The sequence below is a fragment of the Oncorhynchus tshawytscha genome, linkage group LG19, assembly GCF_018296145.1.
Source record: "Oncorhynchus tshawytscha isolate Ot180627B linkage group LG19, Otsh_v2.0, whole genome shotgun sequence".
In the NCBI taxonomy this organism is placed as follows: Eukaryota; Metazoa; Chordata; class Actinopteri; order Salmoniformes; family Salmonidae; genus Oncorhynchus; species Oncorhynchus tshawytscha.
In genome coordinates, this window is record NC_056447.1 from 6,153,348 (window position 1) to 6,180,097 (window position 26,750).

General features: G+C 42.7%; 1 protein-coding gene across 2 annotated transcripts in view; it reads right to left on the reverse strand.

Moving 5' to 3' along the window:
* The window catches only part of LOC112218288 (GRAM domain-containing protein 2A), a 66,800-nt gene that overhangs the window by 33,843 nt on the left and 6,207 nt on the right, over positions 1 to 26,750 (reverse strand). For both annotated transcript variants that reach the window (XM_024378944.2, XM_024378943.2), the window contains exon 2: positions 18,341 to 18,454. In XM_024378944.2, the coding sequence (XP_024234712.1) occupies positions 18,341 to 18,447 (107 nt within the window). In that variant the 5' untranslated portion in view covers positions 18,448 to 18,454. The remainder of the gene's footprint in view (positions 1 to 18,340; positions 18,455 to 26,750) is intronic.

Below are 26,750 nucleotides of genomic sequence, written 5' to 3' on the forward strand. Positions count from 1 at the left end.
AAAACTGTAATTTATACTGTAATTTGGGGCATTCTCAACAGAAAAATACACCGTCCTTAGACATGGGATGGTTGTCGAGTACTGACTTGCATCACTGGTGACCTGGCTGATTTTTGTTTCTGTCTCATTAACATATTTACAAGTGTGCCTTGTAATAGTGATGGGGGAAAAAATCGACACAGTTACGTAATCGGGATATTATTTTTGAGGATATATCGCAACATTCTTTTTTGCAACGTCACAATATCATTTTTGCTCTAGTTGGCCGTCCCTGTTCCAAAACGCATGTATTTTTTAAAAACGGTGAGTCGATATGTTTTCGGCACTTTTATGACCATGACCGATCAAAAATAGTTTTCTCGTGTGTCTCTCTTGTCCCTCTGCAGCAGATACATAGTGGGCAATATGTTTGGAACATCGAATTGCAATAAAATCACAGTATCGAATCACAATACATATAGAATCGTGAGAATAGCAGTACATAAGTATTGTGATAATATCGTATCGTGAGGTCCCTGGCAATTCCCAGCCCTACCTTGTAAGACACTATATTTGTTGCACCCGTGAGTGAAAATGCTGTACCAATTTAACCCCTATGTGGTTATAGTCAACTTAAAATGTATACAGATTGGAGTGGCAGCAAGTCTTCAACCTTAAATGATTGAGCATTTTGCCATGTCCTTTGGGTCTGTTTTGCCCTGTAGTAGCTGTAGTAGCTGCCAGTTATGGAAGCCTATGTTAAGACCTCACCTCACCAAATATGAATTAATATGCTATAATGTATAAGCAGTTTACCTATCTACTAACCTGCTAGCACCAATCCCTTGTAATTACAGTTAAAAACTGTGAAATTCAATGAATTTAATTCATTCATCCAATCACTCATTCAGATTATGGTAGCATTTAAATTTTTACAGTATAATACAGTCCATTTTACAGTATTGTACTGTGTGGCATAACAACAATACTTGCTTTGATACCATATTTATATTAAAGTAGGTGTACTGTCATATGAAATAAAGAATTTGAGATAATGTGAGATAATTACCCATATTGTCCCATTTACATTGTGTTATTTATTGACTGTCCCTAACTAGCCCCACAGATAGGCTATTCAAAGTTTTAAAAAACAACTTTGCCACAGTCGCACACCGGCCGGCTGAAGCTAATTGGCAAAATTAGTTGGCTAGCTTACCAGCTAGTCTAGGCTACTTCCAGACACAAGACCTGGTTAGACTGCTTCAGTTTACCAAGAAGGGTGAGTGACTGTAACTGTGTACTGTTTTGGAAGAGTGAAAGTTCAAACGCTTCCCACGTTCGAACACACACACAAAAGATCCCCACATCAAAGCACAGCTCCAAGACCCAAATCTCATTCTCAGGCGCATTTCCTAATGAGGAGAATTGAAACAGAGGCTAAATCAGGAAGCTCAGCCGCCCTTTAAGTATTCTATTATTTAGAAACATGAATATACACAAAGGCATTTATACTTTTTTAAAAATCATTACAATTCATAATCATTACAACGTTCATGAGCTTTTAAATGGCCTATTTGTGAACGCTATTATCATAAAGTGTGACTAAAAGCCTCTCTATAGTCCCTGGATTTCTGAGGCCAACCACCGTTTGTTCGTTGCTCGAGGAGATGCCTTCTGTGGATCACGAGGCTAGGTAGGTATGATGACACCACTAGGGCCGTGCCAACATTGCCAGACCTGACCTCCCCCCACTCCCTGCCTTCAGGGAAAAGAGAAGGCTGATCTAAACTGAAACCAGTATTAAATGGCTTCCTTCCACCACGGTCCTCTGTAATGTACTCCATTTATGAGACACACTATATACAGTACATTCAATGTATTCACAACCCTTGACATTTTCCACATTTTGTTATGTTAGTCTTATTCTAAAATGGAATAAATGTTGTTTTTTTCCCTCATCAATCAACACACAATACCCCATAATGACAAAGCAAGAACAGGTTTTTAGAAATGTTAGCAAATGTAGTCAAAGTAAAGGACCGCAATATCACATTTACATAAGTATTCAGACCCTTTACTCAGTACTTCGTTGAAGCACCTTTGGCAGAGATTACAGCCCCAACTCTTATTGGGTATGACACTACAAGCTTGGCACACCTGTATTTGGGGAGTTTCTCCCATTCTTCTCTGCAGATCCTCTCAAGCTCTGTCGGGTTGGATGGGGAGCGTTGCTGCACAGCTATTTTCAGGTCTCGCTAGAGATGTTAGATCGGGTTAAAGTCCGGGCTCTGGCTGGGCCACTCAAGGACATTCAGAGACTTGTCCTGAAGACACTCCTGCATTGTCTTGACTGTGTGTTTAGGATCGTTGTCCTGTTGGAAGGTGAACCTTCGCCCCAGTCTGAGGTCCCAAGCACTCTAGAGCAGGTTTTCATCAAGGATCTCTCTGTACTTTGCTCCGTTAATCTTTCCCTTGATCCTGACTAGTCTATCAGTGCCTGCCACTGAAAAACATCCCCACAGCATCATTCTGTCACCACCATGCTTCACCATAGGGATGGTGACAGGTTTCCTCCAGACGTGGTACTTGGCATTCAGCTCAAAGAGTTCAATCTTGGTTTCAGCATGGTCCTTTAGGCAGCTTTTGGCAAACTCCAAGCAGGCTGTCATGGGCTTTTTACTGAGGAGTTGCTTCCATCTAGCCACTCTATCAGAGTGATTGGTTGTCCTTCTGGAAGATTCTCCTATCTCCACAAAGGCACTCAGGAGCTCTGTCAGAGAGACCATTGGGTTCTTGGTCACTTCCCAGACCAAGGCCCTCCTCTCCCGATTGCTCAGTTTGGGCGGGCGGCCAGCTCTCGGAAGAGTCTTGGGGGTTCCAAACTTCTTCAATTTAAGAATGATGGAGGCCACTGTGTTCTTGGGGACCTTCAATGCTGCAGACATTTTTTGGTACCCTTACCCAGATCTGTGCCTCGACACAATCCTGTCTCGAAGCTCTACGGACAATACCTTCAACCTCATGTCTTGGTTTCTGCTCTGACATGCACTGTCAACTGTGGGACCTTGTATAGACAGGTGTGTGCCTTTCCAAATCATGTCCAATCAATTGAATTGACCACAGGTGGACTCCAAGTTGTAGAAACATCTCAAGGATGACCAATGGAATCAGGATGCTCCTGAGCTCAATTTCGAGTCTCATAGCAAAGGGTCTGAATATTTATTTAAATAAGGTATTTCTGTTTTTAATAAATGTGCTAAAATGTCAAAATAACTGTTTTCACTTTGTCGTTATGGGGTATTGTGTGTAGATTGATGAGGAAAAAAATAATTTACTCAATTTTAGAATAAGGCTGTAATGTAACAATGTGGGAAGAGTCAAGAGGTCTGAATACTTTCCGAATGCACTGTACATACAGTCTATATACACAACAGAGAAGTTCTCTCTCTCTCTAACACACACACACACTCACACACTCTTGTTCATACGCAGAAACGCAGTTAATATTCTAATCTAGTGCAAACAGAGACCAGGAGAAAATGGAAGCAGAACAATACTAAACACCAGAGGATGAATAGATCGTCAGCTTTAGAGTTCCCAGGCAGTGTGTGTGTGTGTGTGTGTGTGTGTGTGTGTGTGTGTGTGTGTGTGTGTGTGCGTGTGCGCGTGTGTGCGCGATCAGAGTTCTCAGACACAGTCAACAGGAGGAGTGCACAGACTAAGTTATTGGACACAGACCCTCAGGTAAGGAATTGATGTCAGATGGTCTGAGAGAATGACTCCAGTTCTTATGTGGGTTATACAAGATGTAAACTGCATTGCATAATGAGGTTAGTTCCCACCACATCGAACTGTGTTCAGTATTAATTATTTACTCTCCTCTTTTCTGTGTTTGCTTTCCTGTGTTTGTGAGAGGTGTGAGGGGGGGGAAGTGTGTGTTTTTGTGTGTATATGTGTGTTTGCGTGTCAGTCTGTGTGTGCCTATCTGTCTTGTCTGTGTGCGTGTACGTGCGTGTGTGCCTGCGAGCGTGTGTGTGTGTGTAGGCCACAGCCTGAGTGTGGGTGAGTAAGCGGCGTCAGTTTGTCCGTAGTGGTGAATGCAGCATTTGTTGTCCTCAGGAACTTTTGGGTGGCCTACATGTTGTTCTCACAGGAGACAATTACTGGCACACACACACACACAGCCCTAGAGCTGTTCGACTGCCTATCCACTGAGGCTCTATAGCCCTGAGTACTGAGAGGTCATTCACTCACACTGCCCTTCATAGACTCACTGTCCCTCCTGTAATGCCTGCAATTAACAACTCTCTTCCAGTAAACTGCTGTGTACCGTTTTCTGCGTATACTTTCAGTTGGAGTTCCACCACAGATGAACGACACACAACAGTTGAACCGGTTAAAAACGGAATAGCAAGCATTTGCACATTTCATATGATTTTCTTCTTGTTGGACCTCGATTTCCAGGTTGTCGAACTTTCAGAGCGAAAACGAGGCATTCGATTATGGTCACGCCAGACCACGGGACCACATAGGGGGAAAAGCTACCTCGGATATTTATATAGGGATGGAACCCCAGTCTCCAGTGGGGAGGCATATGCAGATTGGGCCGGTAGTGTTACCCACTCGACCACGGCTCTGCACAACCTAGCTAGGATACAGGCCGCAGTACTGTAGTCCTCTTGTCTAGTCCAAGGGTTTTCAAACCTCTCCTCAGGCACCCTCAGGAGTTCCATGTGTTTGAGCAATTCCACAGCTCGCACACCTGATTCAACTTGTCAAATAATCATCAAGCGCTTGAATAGGTGAATCGGCTGAGCTAGTTAAGGGCTACAACAAAATGGTGAAATGTCTTAAGGGTTCCCGAGGAGAGGTTTGAAAAGCACTGGTCTGGTGAAAGAGATGAGAGAGAGTTAATCCCAAACTGTTTGTTTGTCCTACAGTTCTGCAACCCGCTGGCTTCTATAATGAGGGAGTAGCAGACAGAGAGCAAAGGAAGAGAAGAGGAGATATTTCTGTTGGCAGTGGCATCAGGCCGGCCCAAGACAAACAGAGACTGGCTGTACTCTAGCCCTGTGGTCCAGTACAGAATTCCCACTGAGACAGAGATGGCACTGTGTGTGTGTGTGTGTGTGTGTGTGTGTGTGTGTGTGTGTGTGTGTGTGTGTGTGTGTGTGTGTGTGTGTGTGTGTTTGTGTCTGTGTGTGTGTGTGTCTGTGTGTGTGTGTGTGTGTGTGTGTCTGTGTGTCTGTGTGTGTGTGTGTCTGTGTGTCTGTGTGTGTGTGTGTCTGTGTGTGTGTGTGTCTGTGTGTGTGGGCAAGTGTGTGTGAGTGCATTTATTCATTCCGCATGTCACTATTTCTAATTACAGTGCCTTCGGAAAGTATTCAGACCCCTTGACTTTTTCCACATTTTGTTATGTTACAGCCTTATTCTAAAATTGATTTCCTCATTGATATACACACAATACCCCATAATGACAAAGCAAAAGAAGGTTTTTAGAAAGGTTTACTAATTTATAAAAAAATTTAAAAAACTGAAATATCACATTTACATAAGTATTCCTTCGATCTCATGGCTTGGTTTTTGCTCCAACATGCACTGTCAACTGTGGGACCTTGTATAGACAGGTGTGTGCCTTTCCAAATCATGTCCAATCAATTGAATTTACCACAGGTGGACTCCAATCAAGTTGGATGATCAATGGAAACAGGATGCTCCTGAGCTCAATTTCGAGTCTCATAGCAAAGGGTCTGAATACTTATGTAAATAAGGAATTTCTATTTTTACTTGTAATAAATGTGCAAAAATGTCCAAAAACCTGTTTTTGCTTTGTCATTATGGGATAGTGTGCTGAGGAAATGTTTTTATTAAATCCATTTTAGAATAAGGCTGTAAAGTAACAGAATGTGGAAAAAGTCAAGGGGTCTGAATACTTTCCCAGGGCACCGTATATACAGTGCCTTGCGAAAGTATTCAGCCCCCTTGAACTTTGTGACCTTTTGCCACATTTCAGGCTTCAAACATAAAGATATAAAACTGTATTTTTTTGTGAAGAATCAACAACAAGTGGGACACAATCATGAAGTGGAACGACATTTATTGGATATTTCAAACTTTTTTAACAAATCAAAAACTGAAAAATTGGGGTGCAAAATTATTCAGCCCCTTTACTTTCAGTGCAGCAAACTCTCTCCAGAAGTTCAGTGAGGATCTCTGAATGATCCAAGTAAGTGTAAGTAAGTGTTTCACCGTTAGTCTACACTTGTTGTTTTACGAAGTATGTGACTAATAACATTTTACTTGATGTACAGTATGTGTGGAGGGTGTGTATGTGTGTGTGCGCGCGCGCGGGGGCGCGTGTGTGACCCAGTCTCACGTGGCCATCTCTATGGCACACTCTCATTAGAGGGAAAGGGAGAGAGTGGCCGTTGCAGCAGCGTGCCCTCTGGCTCCCTGGTAGTACAAAGACACTACACCAACAGACACCCAGCCACACACAACTACAGAGAAAGAGAAAGGAAGGGAAAAAGGAGGGAGAGGGGAGGTATAGGAAGGAGGGAGGGAGATGAGAGTCAAAAGGAGAGGAAGGGGGGGTATAGCAATGGCTGTATATGAATGGACAAAGCCATCGATCACATAACACCATTCATTCCTATGTGAAGACTCAATTGTGCATAGAAGCAAAATGAAGTCGGTTAAGATGGCGTCTCATGGAGACATAGCATGCGCAGTTTGAGCTACTCCAGGAAGTGATGTTGCAGACTAGCTCAGTGCTGTCCCCTCTTATTAGAAGCAAAATGAAGTCGGTTAAGATGGCGTCTCATGGAGACATAGCATGCGCAGTTTGAGCTACTCCAGGAAGTGATGTTGCAGACTAGCTCAGTGCTGTCCCCTCTTATTGAGTAACTCAAGTTGAAGGCCTCCCGGGGTACTGCAAGCTAGCAACTCAATTATCCTTCTGTGTGCAATTTTTTAAATAATTGGTTCAAGGACATACAACTGGTGTAAAAGAAGCAATTATTGGTACGAAGATTGACCACAAAGATTGCCATTTTGATTATCTATCCCGTTGCTTAGTCACTTTATCTCTTCCTACACAGTAAACACTTCTCTACCTCAATTACCTCGTACCCTGCTACTTTGAAGAATCTCAAATCTCAAATATATATTGATTTGTTTAACACTTTTTTTGGTTACTACATGATTCCATGTGTTATTTCATAGTTTTGATGTCTTCCCTATTATTCTACAATGTAGAAAATAGTCAAAAAATAAAGAAAAACCCTGGAATGAGTAGGTGTGTAAACTTTTGACTGGTACTGTATATATATTTTGGGGGAATTGATATTCCATTCACTAGAATGGGGGATCCTGTTTTCTGCTAACAATGCCTGCAGTACCGCGGTCGGCCTTGAATGAGAGGGGGCAGTCGTTCTCCCCTGGGCTATAAATAGGAAGGGGAGGGAAATCGATGAGTCATTATTAAAGTCATTCTAATGTATTTGTTTCAATCAATTTGGGAACATTATCTGGAGTGGCTTACTTTGAGACGGGAGCTGAATCAGCCGTGGGGGTAGACGGAGACATTTAAATGCCAATGTATGACGTGTGAGAGATTAAGTGGCATGTATGTGCGGGTGTGCGGGACAGGCGAGTGGTTTGTGTGTGTGAGAGTGAAAGAGGGATGGGAGGGCGAAAGAAAGAAAGAAAATGGTTTGTAAGTATCGTGCATGTGTGTGTGTGTGTGTGTGTGTGTGTGTGTGTGTGTGTGTGTGTGTGTGTCAGCCTGACTGATGTAATCCTCAACTGCTAAGGGACCACTGCCGCTGACGCAATGGGTCTGTGCCTGCGTGTGTTCTGTGCGCACTTGTGCCTCCATTTCTTCCGTGCTGTAAACAGGCAGTGCTATAGGCCCCTTGCCAGTACCCAGGCAGCGCCGAGGCTGCTAATAGAAAAACACTGGCACTCCGTGGGGACGAGTGAGCTGCATCGTCCTCCATTATTAAACAGCTTTTAATTAAGACCCGGCACAACCAGCGCAACCTGGGCCAGCGTACACAATGTTTCTCGGCACTCATGCTACTGTCAACTGTGCTAGAAATGGTGTACAATAGACAGTGTGCTACCAGGATTTGAGTCCCCCATTCAAAATGCTACTGATAATACCAAATCAGGTGTGGGTAAACATTAGAGAAACGCACACAGCCAATGGCTGTCCTTTTCTCACCATTCTGGCAGGAAAATCAGTGTTTACCTACATCAAAGCCAATGCTGTTCACTAGTAATACCAGCTCTGATAGAATTCAGTAGCTAGTACAAAAAAAAGATGTTGATGACGACGACTCTCGGCGGGAGTGGAATTGGAAAAATGACACTTTTGGGAACTCCCCAATGCAAAATAGAATAGTCCTATAGAATTCACTGTGAAAAAAAACTGTTTCACGTGTCAAAGTGATTTTCCTTAAGGTACTTGGTTCCCATGCTTTCCCAGCACCCCTGATATAGATGCTGAGCCATGCTTCTCGAGTCAAAGGCTGGCAGTTCTCTGTGTTCCCTGGCAGTGGATTAGAAGCAGGTGTATGGTGTCTAATCTCTGTGTGTTTGTGGTGTCTAATGTCTCTGTGTGTGTGTGTGTGTGTGTGTGTGTGTGTGTGTGTGTGTGTGTGTGTGTGTGTGTGTGTGTGACAGGGCTATCATTACCTCCAATGGCATTGCTCCAGGCTCTCAGCTCTCACTGACTGAGATCTAACCAGCCGGTGAGTGGAGGCTCTTTGCTTTGTATTTGAAAGGTAGGTAGCAGTGTGTGTGTGTGTGACTCATTCTCTCTCTTTCCCATATACAGTGCCTTCAGAAAGTATTCATACCTCTTGACTTATTCCGCATGCTGTTGTGTTACAGCCTGAATTCAAGAAGGTTTAAATATTTTTTCTCTCTCTCCCATCTACATACTATACCCCATAATGGCAAAGTGAAAACATGTTTTTAGACATTTTTAGCAAATGTATTGAAAATGAAATAAGTATTTACACCCCTGAGTCAACACATTTTAGTATCACCTTAGGCAGCGATTACAGCGGAGTCTTTCTGGGAAAGTCGCTAAGAGCTGTATTGTACAATATTTGCACATTATTCTTTTTTAAATTCCTCAAACTCTGTCAAGTTGGTTGTTGATCATAGCTAGACAGACATTTTCAAGTCTTGCCATAGATCGTCAAGCCAATTTAAGTCAAAACTGTAACTAGGCCAGTCAGGAACATTCAATGTTGTGTATATTTGGCCTTGTGTTTTTGGTTATTGTCCTGCTGAAAGGTGAATTTGTCTCCCATGTGTCTGGTGGAAAGCAGACTGAACCAAGTTTTCCTCTAGGATTTTGTCTGTGCTTAGCCGTATTCAGTTTCTTAAAAAAAAAAAACTTGCAGATGACAAGCATACCCATAACATAATGCAGCCACCTTGGAAATATGAAGAGTGGTACTAAGTGATGTGTTGGGTTGGATTTGGCCCAAACATAACACTTTCTATTCAGGATATAAAGTACATTTTTTTGACAAATTTTTGTTGTAATTTGACTTTAGTGCCTTATTGCAAACAGAATGCATGTTTTAAATTATTTTTATTTTGTGCAGGCTTCATTCTTTTCACTCTGTCATTTAGGTGTCATGACTGTCCTGTGAGGATTCAAATAGGTCAGATCAGCTTGGCAATGGATGGCTTCAACCAGACCCTCTGCACCCACAGATGGGGGGGGGGGGTGTATGACAGTTCAAACCCTGTTGTAAATCAAGAATTAGAACTTTCAGCTATCTCCCTCTCCAAATTCACACAGAAATTTAATGGAATTTGTTTCGCAGACGTTTTCCCGCCGAAACTGTAACACGTTCTAAAGCGAATGCGTGAACAATATTTCTAACATGGAACGTGGAGAATGGTCAGAGGCGATCTAAATAATAATAGTGTCATTTCAGTTGTTATTTTGTGATGTCATTAAAAATGTTATAAAGGAAATACTGTAACTTGAAAAGTATAGACACTACATGTACGAAGTCTGTATCCTCTACATTGTTTATGAAATAGTGTTTTTGTTAAGAGAGGGAAGTGATTTTAGAAACTACAAGAGAAAATTGTTTCTATAACTTTGTACAAGTGAGAAGTCACCGCCCCTTGAGTGAGGTCAGAGAGCGTTTTTGAATGAACTGTATAAAACAGTGGGTTAAGAATTAACATACCAGGCCAGAGAGGCATTGAGCTGCAGCTCACGTCCAACTCTGAAATCTCAACACGAGGTAGAGACGATAACGTCACCTCTCGGACAATCACTGGTATGGCTGATTAGCTGAGATCATTCTACTACTCTTCAAGCCATCGTATGTATTCTACTACTCTCATCGCCCCACTGAGAACCATCGATAAGGCTGGCTAGCCTATCTTCAAAGAATCATCTTCCAGAGCGAGTGGAAGCAGAGTGAGCTCTGTTGTTCTGTTCAGGACTACACGACGGGTCGCCGGATGCCGGGCGACGGCAGAGGAGTGCAAAAGTAGAAGAGACGGGACAATCAGAGCATTACAAGCGTGCCACAGAAAGTCCCAACCAAACACCTTTCAAAGAAGGCTTGGTTCCGACAGAGATTCCCTGGTGAACCAAGGCATTTACATGTAAATACATTCATGATTTCTTACTCCAAACTGGCAGTGGTTCGTGTGAAAAGTATATAATTACTGTGAGGGTAGTTTCTAAATGTACCAAAGTATTATGTCTCTGTCCCTCTCTCTCTCTTGCCCTCTTCATCTCCTTTGTAACAAAACGCCATATTGTGTCAGTCCTCTAGGGACCCGTTTTAATGTATTAAATGTGTATGTTTATCCTGTGTTATCATTTAGTTCGCTAGTAAATAAATAATTTAAACAATTTGTGTAGTACTGAATCATAAGTAAGGCTGGGGTTTATGCAGATGCAGGAGGTTACGACTGTTCAGAAGGATGATATGAGGTTATGGTTAATGAGTTGACTGTTTATGGATGTGATAGGTAAAGACCTTTAGAGTTTAATCGGGCCTGGTAACTCTTTAAAACAATGCTCTCGTGGTGCCATAATAGTGGTTTGTTTATTATTATTAGTTTATTATGTATTTAATCGATTGACTTTTAAAGAGTTAGTTGATTAGATAAATAACAGTCATCAGATTAATGAAAGTAAAGTCACAACATAGGTTAGTATTGTGGAGTAACTACAATGTTGTTGATCCATCTTCAGATTTCCCCTATCACAGCCATTACACTCTGTAAATGTTTTAAAGTCACCATTGGCCTCATGGCGAAATTTCTGAGCGGTTTCCCTCCTCTCCGGCAACTGAGTTAGGAAAGACGCCTGTATCTTTGTAGTGACTGTATTGATACACCATCCAAAGTGTAATTGATAACTTCCTCATGCTCAAAGGGATAGTCAATGTACTTTTTTTTTACCCATCTACCAATAGGGGCCCTTCTTTGAGAGGCATTGGAAAACCTCCCTGGTATTTCTGGTTGAATCTGTGTTTGAAAGTCACTGCTTGACTTAGGGACCATACAAATAATTGTATGTTTAGGATACAGAAATTAGGTAGTCATTCAAAAATCATGTTAAACACTATAATTGCACACATAGTCCATTGAACTTATTATGTGACTTGTTAAGCAAATTCCTACTCATGAACTTATATAGGCTCGCCATAACAAAGGGGTTGAATACTTATTGACATTTCATATTTTTATTTAAATTCATTTGTAAAAATGTAGAAAAACATAATTTGTGTGTAGGCCAGTGACACAAAATCTAAATTTAATCTAAAATTCAGGCTGTAACTCAACAAAATGTGGAAAGTCAAGGGGAGTGAATGCTTATGTATTTCTCTCTCCTTCTCCCTCTCTTTGCCATATATATTTCTGCCTCCTTGCCCCTCTTTTCCATAAATCCCTCTCCCTCCCACTCTTCCCATTATTTATCTCTCCTCTCCCTCTCTTTTCCATCTATTTCTACCTCAATCCCCTTCTATCCATCTCACTCTCCCTCTTCCATCTAACTCTTCCTCTTATCCTCCCCCCTCCCCCTAGATATGTGTTACATAACAGGGTCTCCGCTCTTCTCTAGTAAACATGTGCAGGCTGCACGTGCGCTGGGCTGCAGCACTCTCTCTCTCTCTCCATCTCTTCCTGTGATCCTCTCGCTCTGCCTCTCCCAGCACTCTGCATCTCCTGCAGCCTCTTGGGTGCTGCGTGAGAGGAGAAGAGGGTGAGGAGTGTGTGTGTGGGTGTGGTGTGTTTGTAGGGGTAGGATCTATCTTAGGGAGGTGTTTTTGAGCTCTGCTGGGGCCCAGTTCAGATCACACCACAGCCGCACTGATATGGCGTTTAAGTGTGAAGAGCAGCTTGAAGATGACATGGCTCCTGTCTGTCTTTAGAATATGTGTGCAGTGTGCATGTATGCACACACTTTCAGCCCTGCTAATATGCTTGCATGCACACAAACATCTCTCAATAACTACTAGCTAATTTACATAGACAACAGACAACATATACACATTTAAATAGATGTAGACAATACAGACAACATTACAGCCTTATTGTACAATTGATACAAAATGTTTTTATTCCTCATCAATCTGCACACAATACCCCATAATGACAAAGCAAAAACAGGTTCTAACATTTTTTGCTAGTTTATAAAATAAAATAAAAAACTGAAATACCTTACTGACATAAGTATTCAGATCCTTTACTATGAGTCTCGAAATTTTGCTCGGGTGCATTCTGTTTCCATTGATCATCCTTGAGATGTTTCTACAACTTGATTGGAGTCCACCTGTGGTCAATTCAATTGATTGGACATGATTTGGAAAGCCACACACCTGTCTATATAAGATCCCACAGTTGACAGTGCATGTCAGAGCAAAAACCAAGACATGAGGTCGAAGGAATTTTCCGTAGAGCTCCGAGACAGGATTGTGTCGAGGCACAGATCTGGGGAAGGGTACCAAAAAATGTCTGCAATATGGAAGGTGCCCAAGAACACAGTGGCCTCCATCATTCTTAAATGGAAGAAGTTTGGAACCAGCAAGATTCTTCCTAGAGCTGGCCGCCCGGCCAAGCTGAGGAATTCGGAGGAGAAGGGCCTTGGTCTGGGAGGTGACCAAGAACCCGATGGCCTTTATCAGGCCTTTATGGTAGAGTGGCCAGACGGAAGCCACTCCTCAGTAAAATGCAAGACAGCCCACTTGGAGTTTGGAAAAAAAGCACCTAAAGGACTCAGACCATGAGAAACAAGAGTCTCTGGTCTGATGTTACCAAGATTGAAGACTTTGGACTGAATGCCAAGCATCACGTCTGGAGGAAACCTGGCACCATCCCTACATTAAAGCATGGTGGTGGCAGCATCAGGCTGTCAGGATGTTTTTCAGCGGCAGCGACTGTGAGACTAGTCAGGATTGAGGGAAAGATGAACGAAGTAAAGAACAGAGTTCCTTGATGAAAACCTGCTCCAGAGCACTCAGGACCTGAGGCAAAGGTTCATCTTCCAATGGGACAACGACCATAAGTACACAGCCAAGACAACGCATGAGTGGCTACGGGACAAGTCTCTGAATGTCCTTGAGTGGGCCAGCCAGAGCCCAGACTTGAACCCGATCGAACATCTCTGGAGACCTGAAAATAGCTGTGTAGCGACTCTCCCCATCCAACCTGACAGAGCTTGAGAGGATCTGCAGAGAAGAATGGGAGAAACTCCCCCAATACAGGTGTGCCAAGCTTGTAGCGTCATAGCTAAGAAGACTTGAGGTTGTAATTGCTGCAAAAGTTGCTTCAACAAAGTACTGAGTAAAGGGTCTGAATACTTATTCAAATATGATATTTCAGTTTTCTTTTTATACATTTGCAAAAATGTATTTTTTTTCTATGTCATTATGGGGTATTGTGTGTAGACTGATGAAGGGGGGAAAAAACTATTGTATCAATTTTAGAATAAGGCTGTAACGTAACAGAATGTGGAAAAATTCCAGGGGTCTGAATACTTTCCAAATGCACTGTACATACAGGTAACTGCCAAAATAATGGAAACACTTCAGTGGTCACTGAATGGTTTGAAAAGCATGAAAACAATGTAAACCATATGCCATTGCCATCTCAGTCAATAGATCTCAACCCAATTGAACACTTATAGGAGATTCTGGAGCACTTGAGACAGCGTTTTTCCACCACCATCAACAAAACACCAAATTATGGATTTTTTTGTGGAAGAATAGTGTTGCATCCCTCTAAGAGTTCCAGACACTTGCAGAATCTATGCCAAAGTGCATTGAAGCTGTCCTGGCCCGTGGTGACCCAATACCCTATTAAGACACTTTATGTTGGTGCTTCCTTTATTTTGGCAGTAACCTGTATTTACATAGACAACATATTCATGGGTTGCTCATTACATCATAATATTGTTTTGAACATTCGTTTTAGGCCTGATGTCCAGCTGAGCATTCTACTCAATTCAGTCTCAATGGGTGCTAGTCTAAAGTGCATTACTGTGGCTTGGAAACACGATGACATTTCAAAAGGAGGCAAATCATTTGTAGGAAAAGATTTTGTGATCATTGCGATATCTCCAAACTGACTTTAGATGCATTATAACTTTAGCTAGCTAGCTAATATTGAGTGCAGAGTGCTGAAATGTAAGCTCGCTAACGTTAGCATTGCTAGCTATTTCTGACTAACTTTGCTAGCTCATAGCAACATTGCCACTCCTCTAAATTAAACTCGACGACATCACAATGCTGGCAACGTTGTTTTCTACTCTTTATTTCTCTATGTTAGCAATGTGATCATATTTCCAGGCCACAATAGTGTACATTTTACGAAACAGCCATTAGCCCCCATTCAGAAAGACTTGGTATTAACCATCAGTCACACATCAATAAGCTGAGGCAAGAGGATAACAATGGCAACGATGCGACCGAGCGACGGAGGCGCAACATAGACAACATATTTACCTAGACATAGACAACATAGACAACATATTTACCTAGACATAGACAACATAGACAACATATTTACCTAGACATAGACAACATAGACAACATATTTACCTAGACATAGACAACATAGACAACATATTTACCTAGACATAGACAACATAGACAACATATTTACCTAGACATAGACAACATAGACAATGGACAACAAAGTCAATAGACATCATAGACAATAGACTACATAGACATAGACAACATATTTACCTAGACAATAGACATCATAGACAATAGACAACATAGACAATGGTTTTGCCCACTTATTTTCCAGCATTTTCCCTCTTAAAGAGCTAGCTCGTCTCTCTGACCAGGTCTGGTTTTCCCTCTTTGGCTCAGTGCAGCGAGCAGACAGTATCACCACAGGGATTCTCTTTACACGTGAGACTATCTGAGTGAGACACAACGGCTTTGTGTGTGTATGATAGCGTGCATGCGTTTTGAGTGTGTGTGCCTGTGTGTGTGTGTGTGTGTGTGTGTGTGTGTGTGTATGATAGCGTGCATGTTTTGAGTGTGTGTGTGTGTGTGTGTGTGTGTGTGTGTGTGTGTGTGTGTGTGTGTGTGTGTGTGTGTGTATGGGGTGGAGGGAGAGGGGGGGTTCCATTTTCATATCTAATGATCCTAATTCTCTCTGTATTTCCTCCCTCAGCACGCACCCTTCTAGGCTTTCATGTGCTGCCAGAGAGCCTGTTTATCAGTCACACTCCCAGAACAGCACAGACCACTGCTGCCTCACCGTTAGTGCTGTTATTATGAGCGCTTCAGACAGATCTCAGATCACCTGAAGGGTAAATTAGCCCTATAGCATCGCTTACTAACATTTAAGATGCTAAGTGGGTAGTTATCTGTAAGGAAAGTCAATAGTCTGGCTGGCATTATGAATTCTCCCTCAACTCGCTGAAACTAACTGAATCTGAACCAAAACAACACCGGGGCAAAAGAGCTGATGTTTCATTTCATAGCTGTTAAAAATAAGGTTCATATCATTATTCATAATATGGTTATACATATTACAGCCCAAGTTCTCCAAGCAGTGTATACTATAGCCACAGCACATAGGCTGTATGATATGATGGTCTGATGGTATGGATGAATGTAGGACTATCGCGTTGTATTGTATGTTCAGGATGTAATTCAAATCAAATCCAATTTTATTGGTCACATACACATGGTTATCAGATGTTAATGCGAGTGTAGCGAAATGCTTGTGCTTCTAGTTCCAACAGTTTCAATAATTTATGTCATTGCGAATTTGTACTCTCAATGATGCCTTCAAAATTGCTCCTGGAGGGATTTATAAAGTTATATTGTCATTGATTTCTATTGTATTATATTGTGTTGTATAGTATTGTATAGCATAGCAATGTACTGTATTATTGGACAGACAGTTAAAACCAGGACGCTGTGTTAAAAGGCCTGACGTGATCTCTGACTCTGTTGGCTGTGTTCCTGACAGAATGTGGCTGTCTGTCTGTTCGTCTCTGCCAGTGAGAGGTTACCCCAGGTCTGACAGTGACTGGGAGTCACAAACCAGGGTAGGTACGGGTCTATGTCAGGACATTACTCCGTAACGGTCTCTCTCTCTCTCTGTGTGTGTGTGTGTGTGTGTGTGTGTGTGTGTGTGTGTGTGTGTGTGTGTGTGTGTGTGTGTGTGTGTGTGTGTGTGTGTGTGTGTGTGTGTGTGTGTGTGTGTGTGTGTGTGTGTGTGTGTGTGTGTGTGTGTGTGTGTTCTGTGCACTTCAGATTCATCACAAGTGCAACTATGCTGTATCAAAAGACCATGATGTAAACGGCATGTTGACAGATGGGTAGCGTATAAAAATGAGATAGCAATAGGAAGAGAGAGATTTCCCAGAAATACTATATAGTATATAGTATAGTATATAGTATATATATAGTATAGTATAGTGTATATATATAGTAATTGCTAGGAAAGCATGTGAATGCTAATCCTCCTCCTGAGTCAAAGAAAATGTCACTATAATTACACTTTGGAAAAAGGGTGGGTCCCAGACCTCAAGACAGCATTCGCACCTAGTCATCAATGTTGAATCACAAGGTGTGATTCTATTCTACTCGACACCAATGTAAAACTAAATAGACCGCAGAGACCTTTAACTGTCTTTGTGTGCCAGGCTGCCGGCGTTTTCCAGACTTTTATTGTATCCTAAGCCATTAGCAATTATACCACTCCTGTATGCAGAGGAGACCGCAAGGTGGGGCAGAATGCAAGTGGGGACGTGTAGGCTACTGAAGAGGAGTTGTTGAATATGTTGAATATGGTGAAAAGAGGTGGCGATATCACTGTACATCATCATTCTGCTAGTTGCTAATTGGCCAACCCTGTCCTTAGTCAGCGCAGCAAGCAATGACACATGGCATCTTAATTACATTCTTTTCTGGTTGAGAATTGTTGTTTTTTCTGATTCAGAAGATGTTATATAAACAGATTACAATGTGATTTTCTGGTTGAGAATTGTTGTTTTTTCTGATTCAGAAGATGTTATATAAACAGATTATAATGTGATTTTCTGGTTGAGAATTGTTGTTTTTTCTGATTCAGAAGATGTTATATAAACAGATTACAATGTGATTTTCTGGTTGCTAAAAAAAGATGTTAATAACAACATGTCTTTATGCAACCGCTATACAACCATGATGATGACGTCATTGCAACTAGTTTTGCTCGCTGGGGGTGCGGTGTGACCAGAGTAGCCACATTAACCATGACTGACTGAGTGTGTACATCATGACAGCATGAGGTGACATTATCCATCTGTTTAGCACCCTGGGTTCTGCAGGGAGGCAGACAACTTTCACGCGAACAGTCAGAAACCTCTTCTATTTGCCCTAACAATTGCTAAAAGAACAAGGGAGGACAGACATTTTTTTTGACCACTCAAAGGCAATGGTGTATATCATATCCAGGATCCGTATAAGTGTACTGTATTTTATTTGTGACCTTTATTTAACTAGGCAAGTCAGTTCAGAACAAATTTGTTTTTACAATGACGGCCTACCCCGGCCAAACCCTAACCCGGACGACCAATTGTGCACCGCCCTATGGGACTCCCAATCCCGGCTGGTTGTGATACAGCCTGGAATTGAACCAAGGTCTGTAGTGACACCTCTAGCAATGAGATGCAGTGCCTTAGACCGCTGTGCCACTCAGGAGCCCTGTATGGGAAGGGAGTAGGTTGAAGTGGTCCTAGTTCAGTTCTTATGAGGTGTTTTTAGAACCCAACAATTAAGATTAGGATTGAGAGGGTAGGGGGTTCGATGATCCTAAATCTGTGCCATAGGTAGTGGGGATGCCTCACCTGAACTGTGGTTGGCAGTGTCCATCATCCTCCTTGGCGGCCTCAGCCAGCAACTCCAGCGGGCTCAGGACACTGATGTCATCACTCTGCTCCTGGTGTTCCATCATCTTCAGCCTGAGGGGACAGAACAAAACACAAAACCCATTCACACACGGACTAAATTATCAGCAGAAACACTTCACTCAAGTACATACACATACCCTTTTCTAACTATAGTGCTGACTCGAGACAAACTGCTGGCAGATGATATTTTCCTTTGACATGGTATTTTTCAGCTACAATGTTGGATGTGTAACAGGGCCAGCTCGGTACAGCTTGGTTACACTCTGCTCAGTGGTATGAAAAGGCCTATAAACCCACTTTCCCAGGATATAGTCCACAGCTACAGCTAGGTCCATAATTATTTGCACCCTTGATAAAGATGAGCAAAAAAGACTGTATAAAATAAACTGTGTAAAATAAATAATATATTGCATGCTCAAAACTATTTTAAATGTATTTTATATTAATACAATTTCTCAGAGAAAGAGATTGTGTTTAACAAGTAATATAATATATAAATATATACATATGTTTTTTAGATAGGGATCAAAATGATCAACAGCCGTTTTCAGTACTCCAGCACCCTACCCTTTGACAACGACACTGAGCCTGTTTCTAAAATGTTTTGTGATATTGGAGAACACGTTGGGAGGGATCTTAGACCTTAGCCCAATACATAGTCTTTTCAGATCCTTGACATCCTTTGTCTGCGCTTATTGGCTGCCATCTTCAATTCAAACCACAGGTTTTCAATGGGGTTCCAATCCAGAGACTGAGATGGCTATTGCAAAATGTTTATGGTGGGTTTGGCGTTGGAAAATAAGAAGCATTGGCAGAAAAGTACCTCATATCTACGGTAAAATATGGTGGTGGATCTTTGATGTTATGGGGCTAGTTTGCTTCCACTGGTCCTGGGGCCCTTGTTAAGGTCAACGGCATCATGAACTTTACCAAGTACCAAGACATTTTGCCAAAAACCGGGTAGTAGTATTTATTGGGTTCCCAAACAGTCCAAACAGGAAACAAAACACAACAAATAAAATACATGATATTCATAATCTCCTGACTCTGCCTCACTCTTCAGAAACAGGAGATGGCCTATGAGCCGTTCAGGCTCGCATAAGCCAAGGATTTGTGCAAGGCCACCCACCTACATAATACAATACATAATACTGTGTAAATTACAATACAAAATATATACAAATATCTGAGTCTCTTCACAGTCCCTATTGTGCCGTAAGGTGTTATTTTATCTGGTTTTTGAATCTGTTTTTATTGCTAGCTTGAGTTACCTGGGGTGGCAGAGAGTTCCATGTAGACATGGCTCTATTTATTACTGTGCATTTCCCAGCCTCTGTTCTGAACCTGGAGACTGTGAAGAGACTTCTGATTGCCGAAAAGTGTCCGAACTGTGTGCCAACTGCTTGAACAGACAGTTTGATACCTTCAACACATCAACATTTAAGTGCAATACGTGCTACCCTGTTCTGGACCAACAAACCTATGTCCCTCTTTGTCGCACATGACCAGGCCTGTCGGACCTGTCTGGTTGACTGAGATGTCAAGAAAGCAGAGCATGGACAGATCTCTTACCATTTTAGCAACCATAGAGTCTATAGGTTTTGGTTGCCTCTCTCAGGATGCTGACATTTGGCCGCAAGTGGATCTTCCAGAAAGACAATAACCCCAAGCACTAATCAAAATCCACAAAGAAATGGTTGACTTGTTTGATATGCTCATCTTTATCAAGGATGCCAATAACTATTTAGAAAGTTGGAAGGGGTGCTAAAAAATGCGAGAAAGGCACTTCTGAGGAAGAGCTAGTGACACCCACTCTCCTTAATATGTGTGGGTAATGCAATTGTACCCAGACACAATTTCCCACTTGCTCATTTCCCTTGCTGTCCCTGGACCTTTCCTTTCATAAACAGTTCCAAAGGCTTAGTACTCTCTGTACTCTTAGCAGATCTGAAGTCAGTGAAAAATGTCACACTGTGCAAAAGACTATTAGTGAAGGGGGGGAATCAGTTACATATCGGGATATTCATTTTAACAGTATGTCGCATCGTTTTGACAACATCACAATATTATTTTTGCGCTAGTTGGCTGTACCTGTGTCTAAAATCCAGTATCTTGCCTTCATAGCTTGTTCTCCATCTTCTTTTTCAATCCGGAGGCAATTTGTTTTCAACAATTTTATTCCCATGACTGATCAAAACTCGTTTCATTTCGTCTCTCTCTCGTCCCTCTGCAGTAGACATATGGCGAGCAATATGACTGGAACATCGAATCACGATAGAATCACAGTATCGAATTGCAATACATACAGAATTATTGTGATAATATCATATTGTGAGAACCCTGGAAATCTCCAGCCCTAGTTGTAACAGCATTTGTAAAATGATGGGATCCCCCCTCTTTTTTTAACAAAAAAACAAAACTGCTTTCAAAACCGTTTTCCCGCCATTGTATTAAGAATTGTTGAGCCAAGACTGCTTGTCTAAAAGACTACATGTTTCCCTCCCTATCTATGGCTCTCGCAACTCTCGCAATGAGGAATATTTTTCTCGCATGGAGCACACGACAACAAGCTGACTAGGTAAATGGGTCAACTACTCTACTATGGGGTTGTCTGATTTGGTTTAAATAACAACATTACGTAGAAAATAAATAGTATCACTGGAAAGTTGCATCCTAAGTGATATAGTCATTAAAAAGATTAAAGGCATTGAATTACTTTGGACCAACTGCCAAGTGTCTTCACTGACATTTTCAACCTTCAACCGAGTCTGTAATACCGACATGTTTCAAGCAGACAACCAAAGTCCCTGTTCCCAAGGAAGCGAAGGTAACCTGCTTAAATGAGTAGCACTCACTTTGGTAGCCATGAAGTGCTTTGAAAGGCTGATCATGCCTCACATCAACAGCATCATCCCGGATACCCTAGACCCACTCCAATTTGCATACCGCCCCAACAGATCCACAGATGATGCAATCTCAATCGCACTCCACAATGCCCTTTCTCACCTGGACAAAAGGAACACCTATGTGAGAATGCTATTCATTGACTACAGCTCAGCGTTCAACACCATAGTGCCCACAAAACTCATCACTAAGCTAAGGACCCTGGGACTAAACACCTCCCTCTGCAACTGGATCCTGGACTTCCTGACAGGGCCGCCCCCCAGGTGGTAAGGGTAGGCAACAACACATCTGCTACGCTGATCCTCAACACTGGGGTCCAGGGGTGCGTGCTTAGTCCCCTCCTGTACTCCCTGTTCACCCACGACTGCATGGCCAAGCATGACTCCAACACCATCATTAAGTTAGCTGACGACACAACAGTGGTAGGCCTGATTATCGACAACGATGAGACAGCCTATACGGAGGAGGTCAGAGACCTGGCAGAGAAAGACAAGGGAGCTGATCGTGGACAATAGGAAAAGGAGGACAGAACATGCCACCATTAATATTGACGGGGCTGAAGTGGAGCGTGTGGAGAGTTTCACGTTTCTTGGTGTCCGCATCACCAACAAACTATCATGCTCCAAACACACCAAGACAGTCTTGAAGAGGGCACGACAACACCTCAGGAGACTGAAAAGATTTGGAATGGGTCCCCAGATTCTCAAAATGTTGATCTGCACCATCGAGAGCATCCTGACCGATATGGCAAATTGTCGGCATCTGATCATAAGGCGCTACAGAGGGTAGTGCATACGGCCCAGTACATCACCGGGGCCAAGCTTTCTGCCATCCAGGACCTATATACTAGGTGGTGTCAGAGGAAAGACCAAAAAATTGTCAAGGACTCCAGTCACCCAAATCATCGCCTGTTCTCTCTGGTACCGCACAGCAAGCGGTACTGGAGCGCCAAAGTCTAGGACCAAAAGGCTTCTTAACAGCTTCTACCCCAAAGCCATAAGACTGCTGAACAATTAATAAAATGACCAGCCGCACTATTTACATTGACCCCCCCATTTGTTTTTACACTGCTGCTACTCGCTGTTTATTATCTATATATAGTCACTTTAGCCCTACCTACATGTACAAATTAGGCAGAGTTGCAAAGAAAAAGCCATATCTCAGACTGGCCAATAAAAAGAAAAGATTAAGATGGGCAAAAGAACACAGACACTTGACAGAGGGACTCTGCCTAGAAGGCCAGCATCCCGGAGTTGCCTCTTCACTGTTGACGTTGAGACTTGTGTTTTGCGGGTACTATTTAATGAAGCTGCCAGTTGAGGACTTGTGAGGCATCTGTTTCTCAAACTAGACACTCTAATGTACTTGTCCTCTTGCTCAGTTGTGCACCGGGGCCTCTGCTTTGAGCCAGTTTGCGCTGTTCTGTGAAGGGAGTTGTACACAACGTTGCACCAGATCTTCATTTTCTTGGCAATTTATCGCATGGAATAGCTTTCATTTCTCAGAACAGGAATAGACTGACGAGTTTCAGAAGAAAGTTTTGTTTTTTCCAGCCGTTAAGAGCCTGTAATCGAACCCACAAACGCTGATGCTCCAGATACTCAACTAGTCTAAAGAAGTCCAGTTGTATTGCTTCTTTAATCAGAACAACAGTTTTCAGCTGTGCTAACATAATTGCAAAAGGATTTTCTAATGATCAATTAGCCTTTTAAAATGATAAACTTGGATTAGCTAACACAACGTGCCATTGGAACACAGGAGTGATGGTTGCTGATAATGGGCTTCTCTACGCCTATGCAGATATTCCATAACAAAATCAGCAGTTTACAGCTACAATAGTCATTTACAACATGAACAATGTCTACACTGTATTTCTGATCAATCTGATGTTTTTTTTAAATGGACAATTTTTTTTGCTTTTCTTTAAAAAAACAAGGACTTTTCTAAGTGAAACTTTTGAATGGTAGTACATGTCAGTTCAGTTCAGTTTACACGGCGTAACAGAGAAAACACCATATTTGAGAATACATTTATTTGGGAATATATTTTGTAGAACAGACATGCTTCTGTGTTCAGCTTTGTCACCTCCAAACCAAACGTTTGGTTTCGTGAGAGTCACACACCTTGATGGACCCCTAATTAATTGACCAGCTTTGGGTATCCACACGCTAATAACTGTGGGATTCCAGTTGTTCTGCTCACGAGTTGAGACAACCGCAACAAGAGTGTGGTTTTCTGCTTGTCATTAGTGGTTTCCTGTCAATCCACTAAACTGGCCCTGACCTGAAACAAGAAAGCCCTCTTTCATTAGCTAATACCATTCTCCAAGAGAGTAGAAAGTCACTAATGAGAATAACAACCGCAGACTGGGTGGCTCTCTGAGGGAAGACAGGCACGCTAACAGTTGATTGGCTAGCATGGAATGGAGAGACAAGGTAGGTGACAGTTGATTGGTGGGCTGGGAACGGAGAGACAAGGTAGGTGATAACTGACAAGCCGGGCGGAGAAGTGATGTGAGGATCAGGCTGTCAGTTCAGCTAACAGCCCAGCTTATTGAAAAGGTGGGAAGGGGAAGGAGGCGAGGGAGGGAGTGTGGGAGATAACGACTAAATATAGAGGTTCGACCATCATTAAAAGACCGCAGAGAGAAAGGTTGAGGCGTGGGCCGCTCGCACGGCTTCAGAACCGTTAGCTTGGCAAAGCACGTAGACTCCTTCGACTGGGTGAACAATGAACACATTTAGAAACAGTAATTAGCGGGCACATCAAACAAAATACCATTGTTTCAACTTCCCTTCAGTGTTCTGAAGGGAATAAAACAGAGCCCGTTTGCTGAACAGATGCAGATGAGGAAGGCTGATAAGACGGAAGTGAATCTGAGATAAGACCACCACTGAGCTTGACCCGTCTCCATTCAAGCCTGTGTTTCATACATGCTTGGCGCCCAGGTCTTTCAACCTCCCCCTGCTGCAAAATCCCTTCTTGCCCTAAAACCTTTCAAGGACTTCCACTTTGTTCCTCTGAAGATGCTGAAGACCCCACATTCTTCATTGGTGTACATGATAAAAACACCCATTGACGAGATATTCTTTCAAGCAGTCAAAGGACAACGGTTAACCGGTTCAGCCGGGGATGCCAGGCAGCGGAGAGTTTACATTGAGCCAGATAGGCCGACAGAGGATGTACATGGCATGACAGTGAGTTGACAACGGGAGATGACAAACACGGGGACAGGTAGTGATGCAGAGTGTAAATAGTGTGGTGGCAGCAAACGGAGAGGCAGCAGAGACACAATGAGTTGCCAAAAGTAACTAGGTTGATGAGTCTGTATGTGTGAGCCTTATGAGATGAGAGAAGGACAAATGCACACACACACACACACACACACACACACACACACGATTCAATATGAAAAGTAAGTAACTACGCTCACATTCGAATTCAAAGGGCTGAATCAGCCCTTTAACCAGGGCAGACGAGGCATTCGCAGCTCTAGGTCTATCAACCCCATATTCTGTATTCTGTACTTAGTCAATTATACCTTGCCGGGTTCCCAATCCTCACCAATGCTACCTCAGCCAATGACACTGAAGAAGAGATCATTGTGCCATTTGGAGGATGTCCAAAATGCAGCTCAGGGAAAAGCTCAGGGCTGGTCCGGAGGACTAGCTGGCATTGTGTTTTCTTTAGCTGCAATGTGACGGGAGTCGGGACTGCCATGGGGTAGAGTTGGCACCAGATACTACCCGCCCGGACTGTCCGGACACAAAGGGAGTTTTATATCCCCACGACCTCAAAGATAGAGAAACGGCCAGGGAGGGAAATAATACAGGAGACGATGAGGTTAGATTACAGGGCCACCAACACGTTTCGGGAGGGCGACGTTTTTTAAAAATGGCAGTGAAAAGAGAACGGAGCAATATAAGGAACTTACTCTCTACTGCATGCCAAGCCTGGCTTGTTATTCTCTGTCCAGTGGCCCTGCACTATGGATAGACAAAGGCTTCCTCCCTCGACAAAAGACCAAATGCATCAACACACAAAAAAAAAGCTCTTGGCAGTTCCGTGACAGTGTTGGACACATTTTGCACATATTGTCAGTGGGCTTTCTTTTGTCCCCAGTGCAAAATCTCACTCTGCCACACAGTCACGTACGGCCGCTATGCACGCAGGTATTTTCCTCTCTCAGTCGCCATGGCAACAGCCTGAGAAAAGGCCATTCGAGTCGGGCATTTTCTTCTTCTCGTTACCGAGTTCTAAAGTGAGGAGACACCTCGTTTTTTTTTTTTTTTTTTTTACCTTTATTTTACTAGGCAAGTCAGTTAAGAACAAATTCTTATTTTCAATGACGGCCTAGGAACAGTGGGTTAACTGCCTGTTCAGGGGCAGAACGACAGATTTGTATCTTGTCAGCTCGGGGGTTTGAACATGCAACCTTTCGGTTACTAGTCCAACACTCTAACCACTAGGCTACCCTGGTCAACCGATAGAAACCCAGTGCAAACACAGCCTGGGCTATATGAGGAGTGCAGGTTAACTCGCGAAAGGTCAGGTAGCACACAAAACAGAGGACCTTGCGAGGGTTTGCGAAACGGACCATCTGTGAGCAAGTGTAGCCTTTCCGTTCCCTTAGACAAACACGAATGCCTTCAAAAGGGAGTCACAATATAAAACTGGGCTAAACAGAAAAAAATAAATACATAGGAACAGAATTCTGATAGTGTTGATAGAAATAGTAGAGTGAATGTGCAGAAATGTATTTCAGAGTAAAAACATGGGATAAGATGTGAAAAATATATGTCAGTCTGTTGTCGTACTATATAAGTGTATCTGGTTTCCTGTTCCTGTTGGCTTCAGCTATCATTGAAGTGATGCTCCAGAGCTTTTGTATATTGTCACCCAGTAGTTTTGGAAGTAGTGCTCACAAGCAAAAACAGGTCACACAAATTGTGCACAATCGTGTACTACGCCATCCATTTCATATGAAATGTTCCGTACAAAATGTTATGAAGTAAGTGCTTAAGATCCCGGACAGCATCTTTAAGAAGAGTTGACGCCTCTCTGTTCCCTTCCTTTCCTTTCTCTCCAGGCTACCCTTTTCACCCATCTCCTGACGTGATCCTATCTGCAACAGCTGCGGAGTTCACACACACTGCCTGAGAAGACAGGTACAAGCTCCATCGAGACAAACCACGACTACGGTTTCCATGGCTCCCTGATTCTTGGAAACCCATTTCCTGTGATGTGGCTGGGAACATAAATAGATCTAATTAGTCTCATCCCCATTTCTCTTCTCTAATCACAGTGGCGTAGGGTGAAGGTGGTTTATTGGTTCATTTGGCCTTGAGTGTGGAGATCTAGGAGAGTGTCTAAGCTTTATCGATCCCAGCTTCCTGATGCAGGTTGATGTGTGACCACTGAAGTGTGATCACTACGATACAGG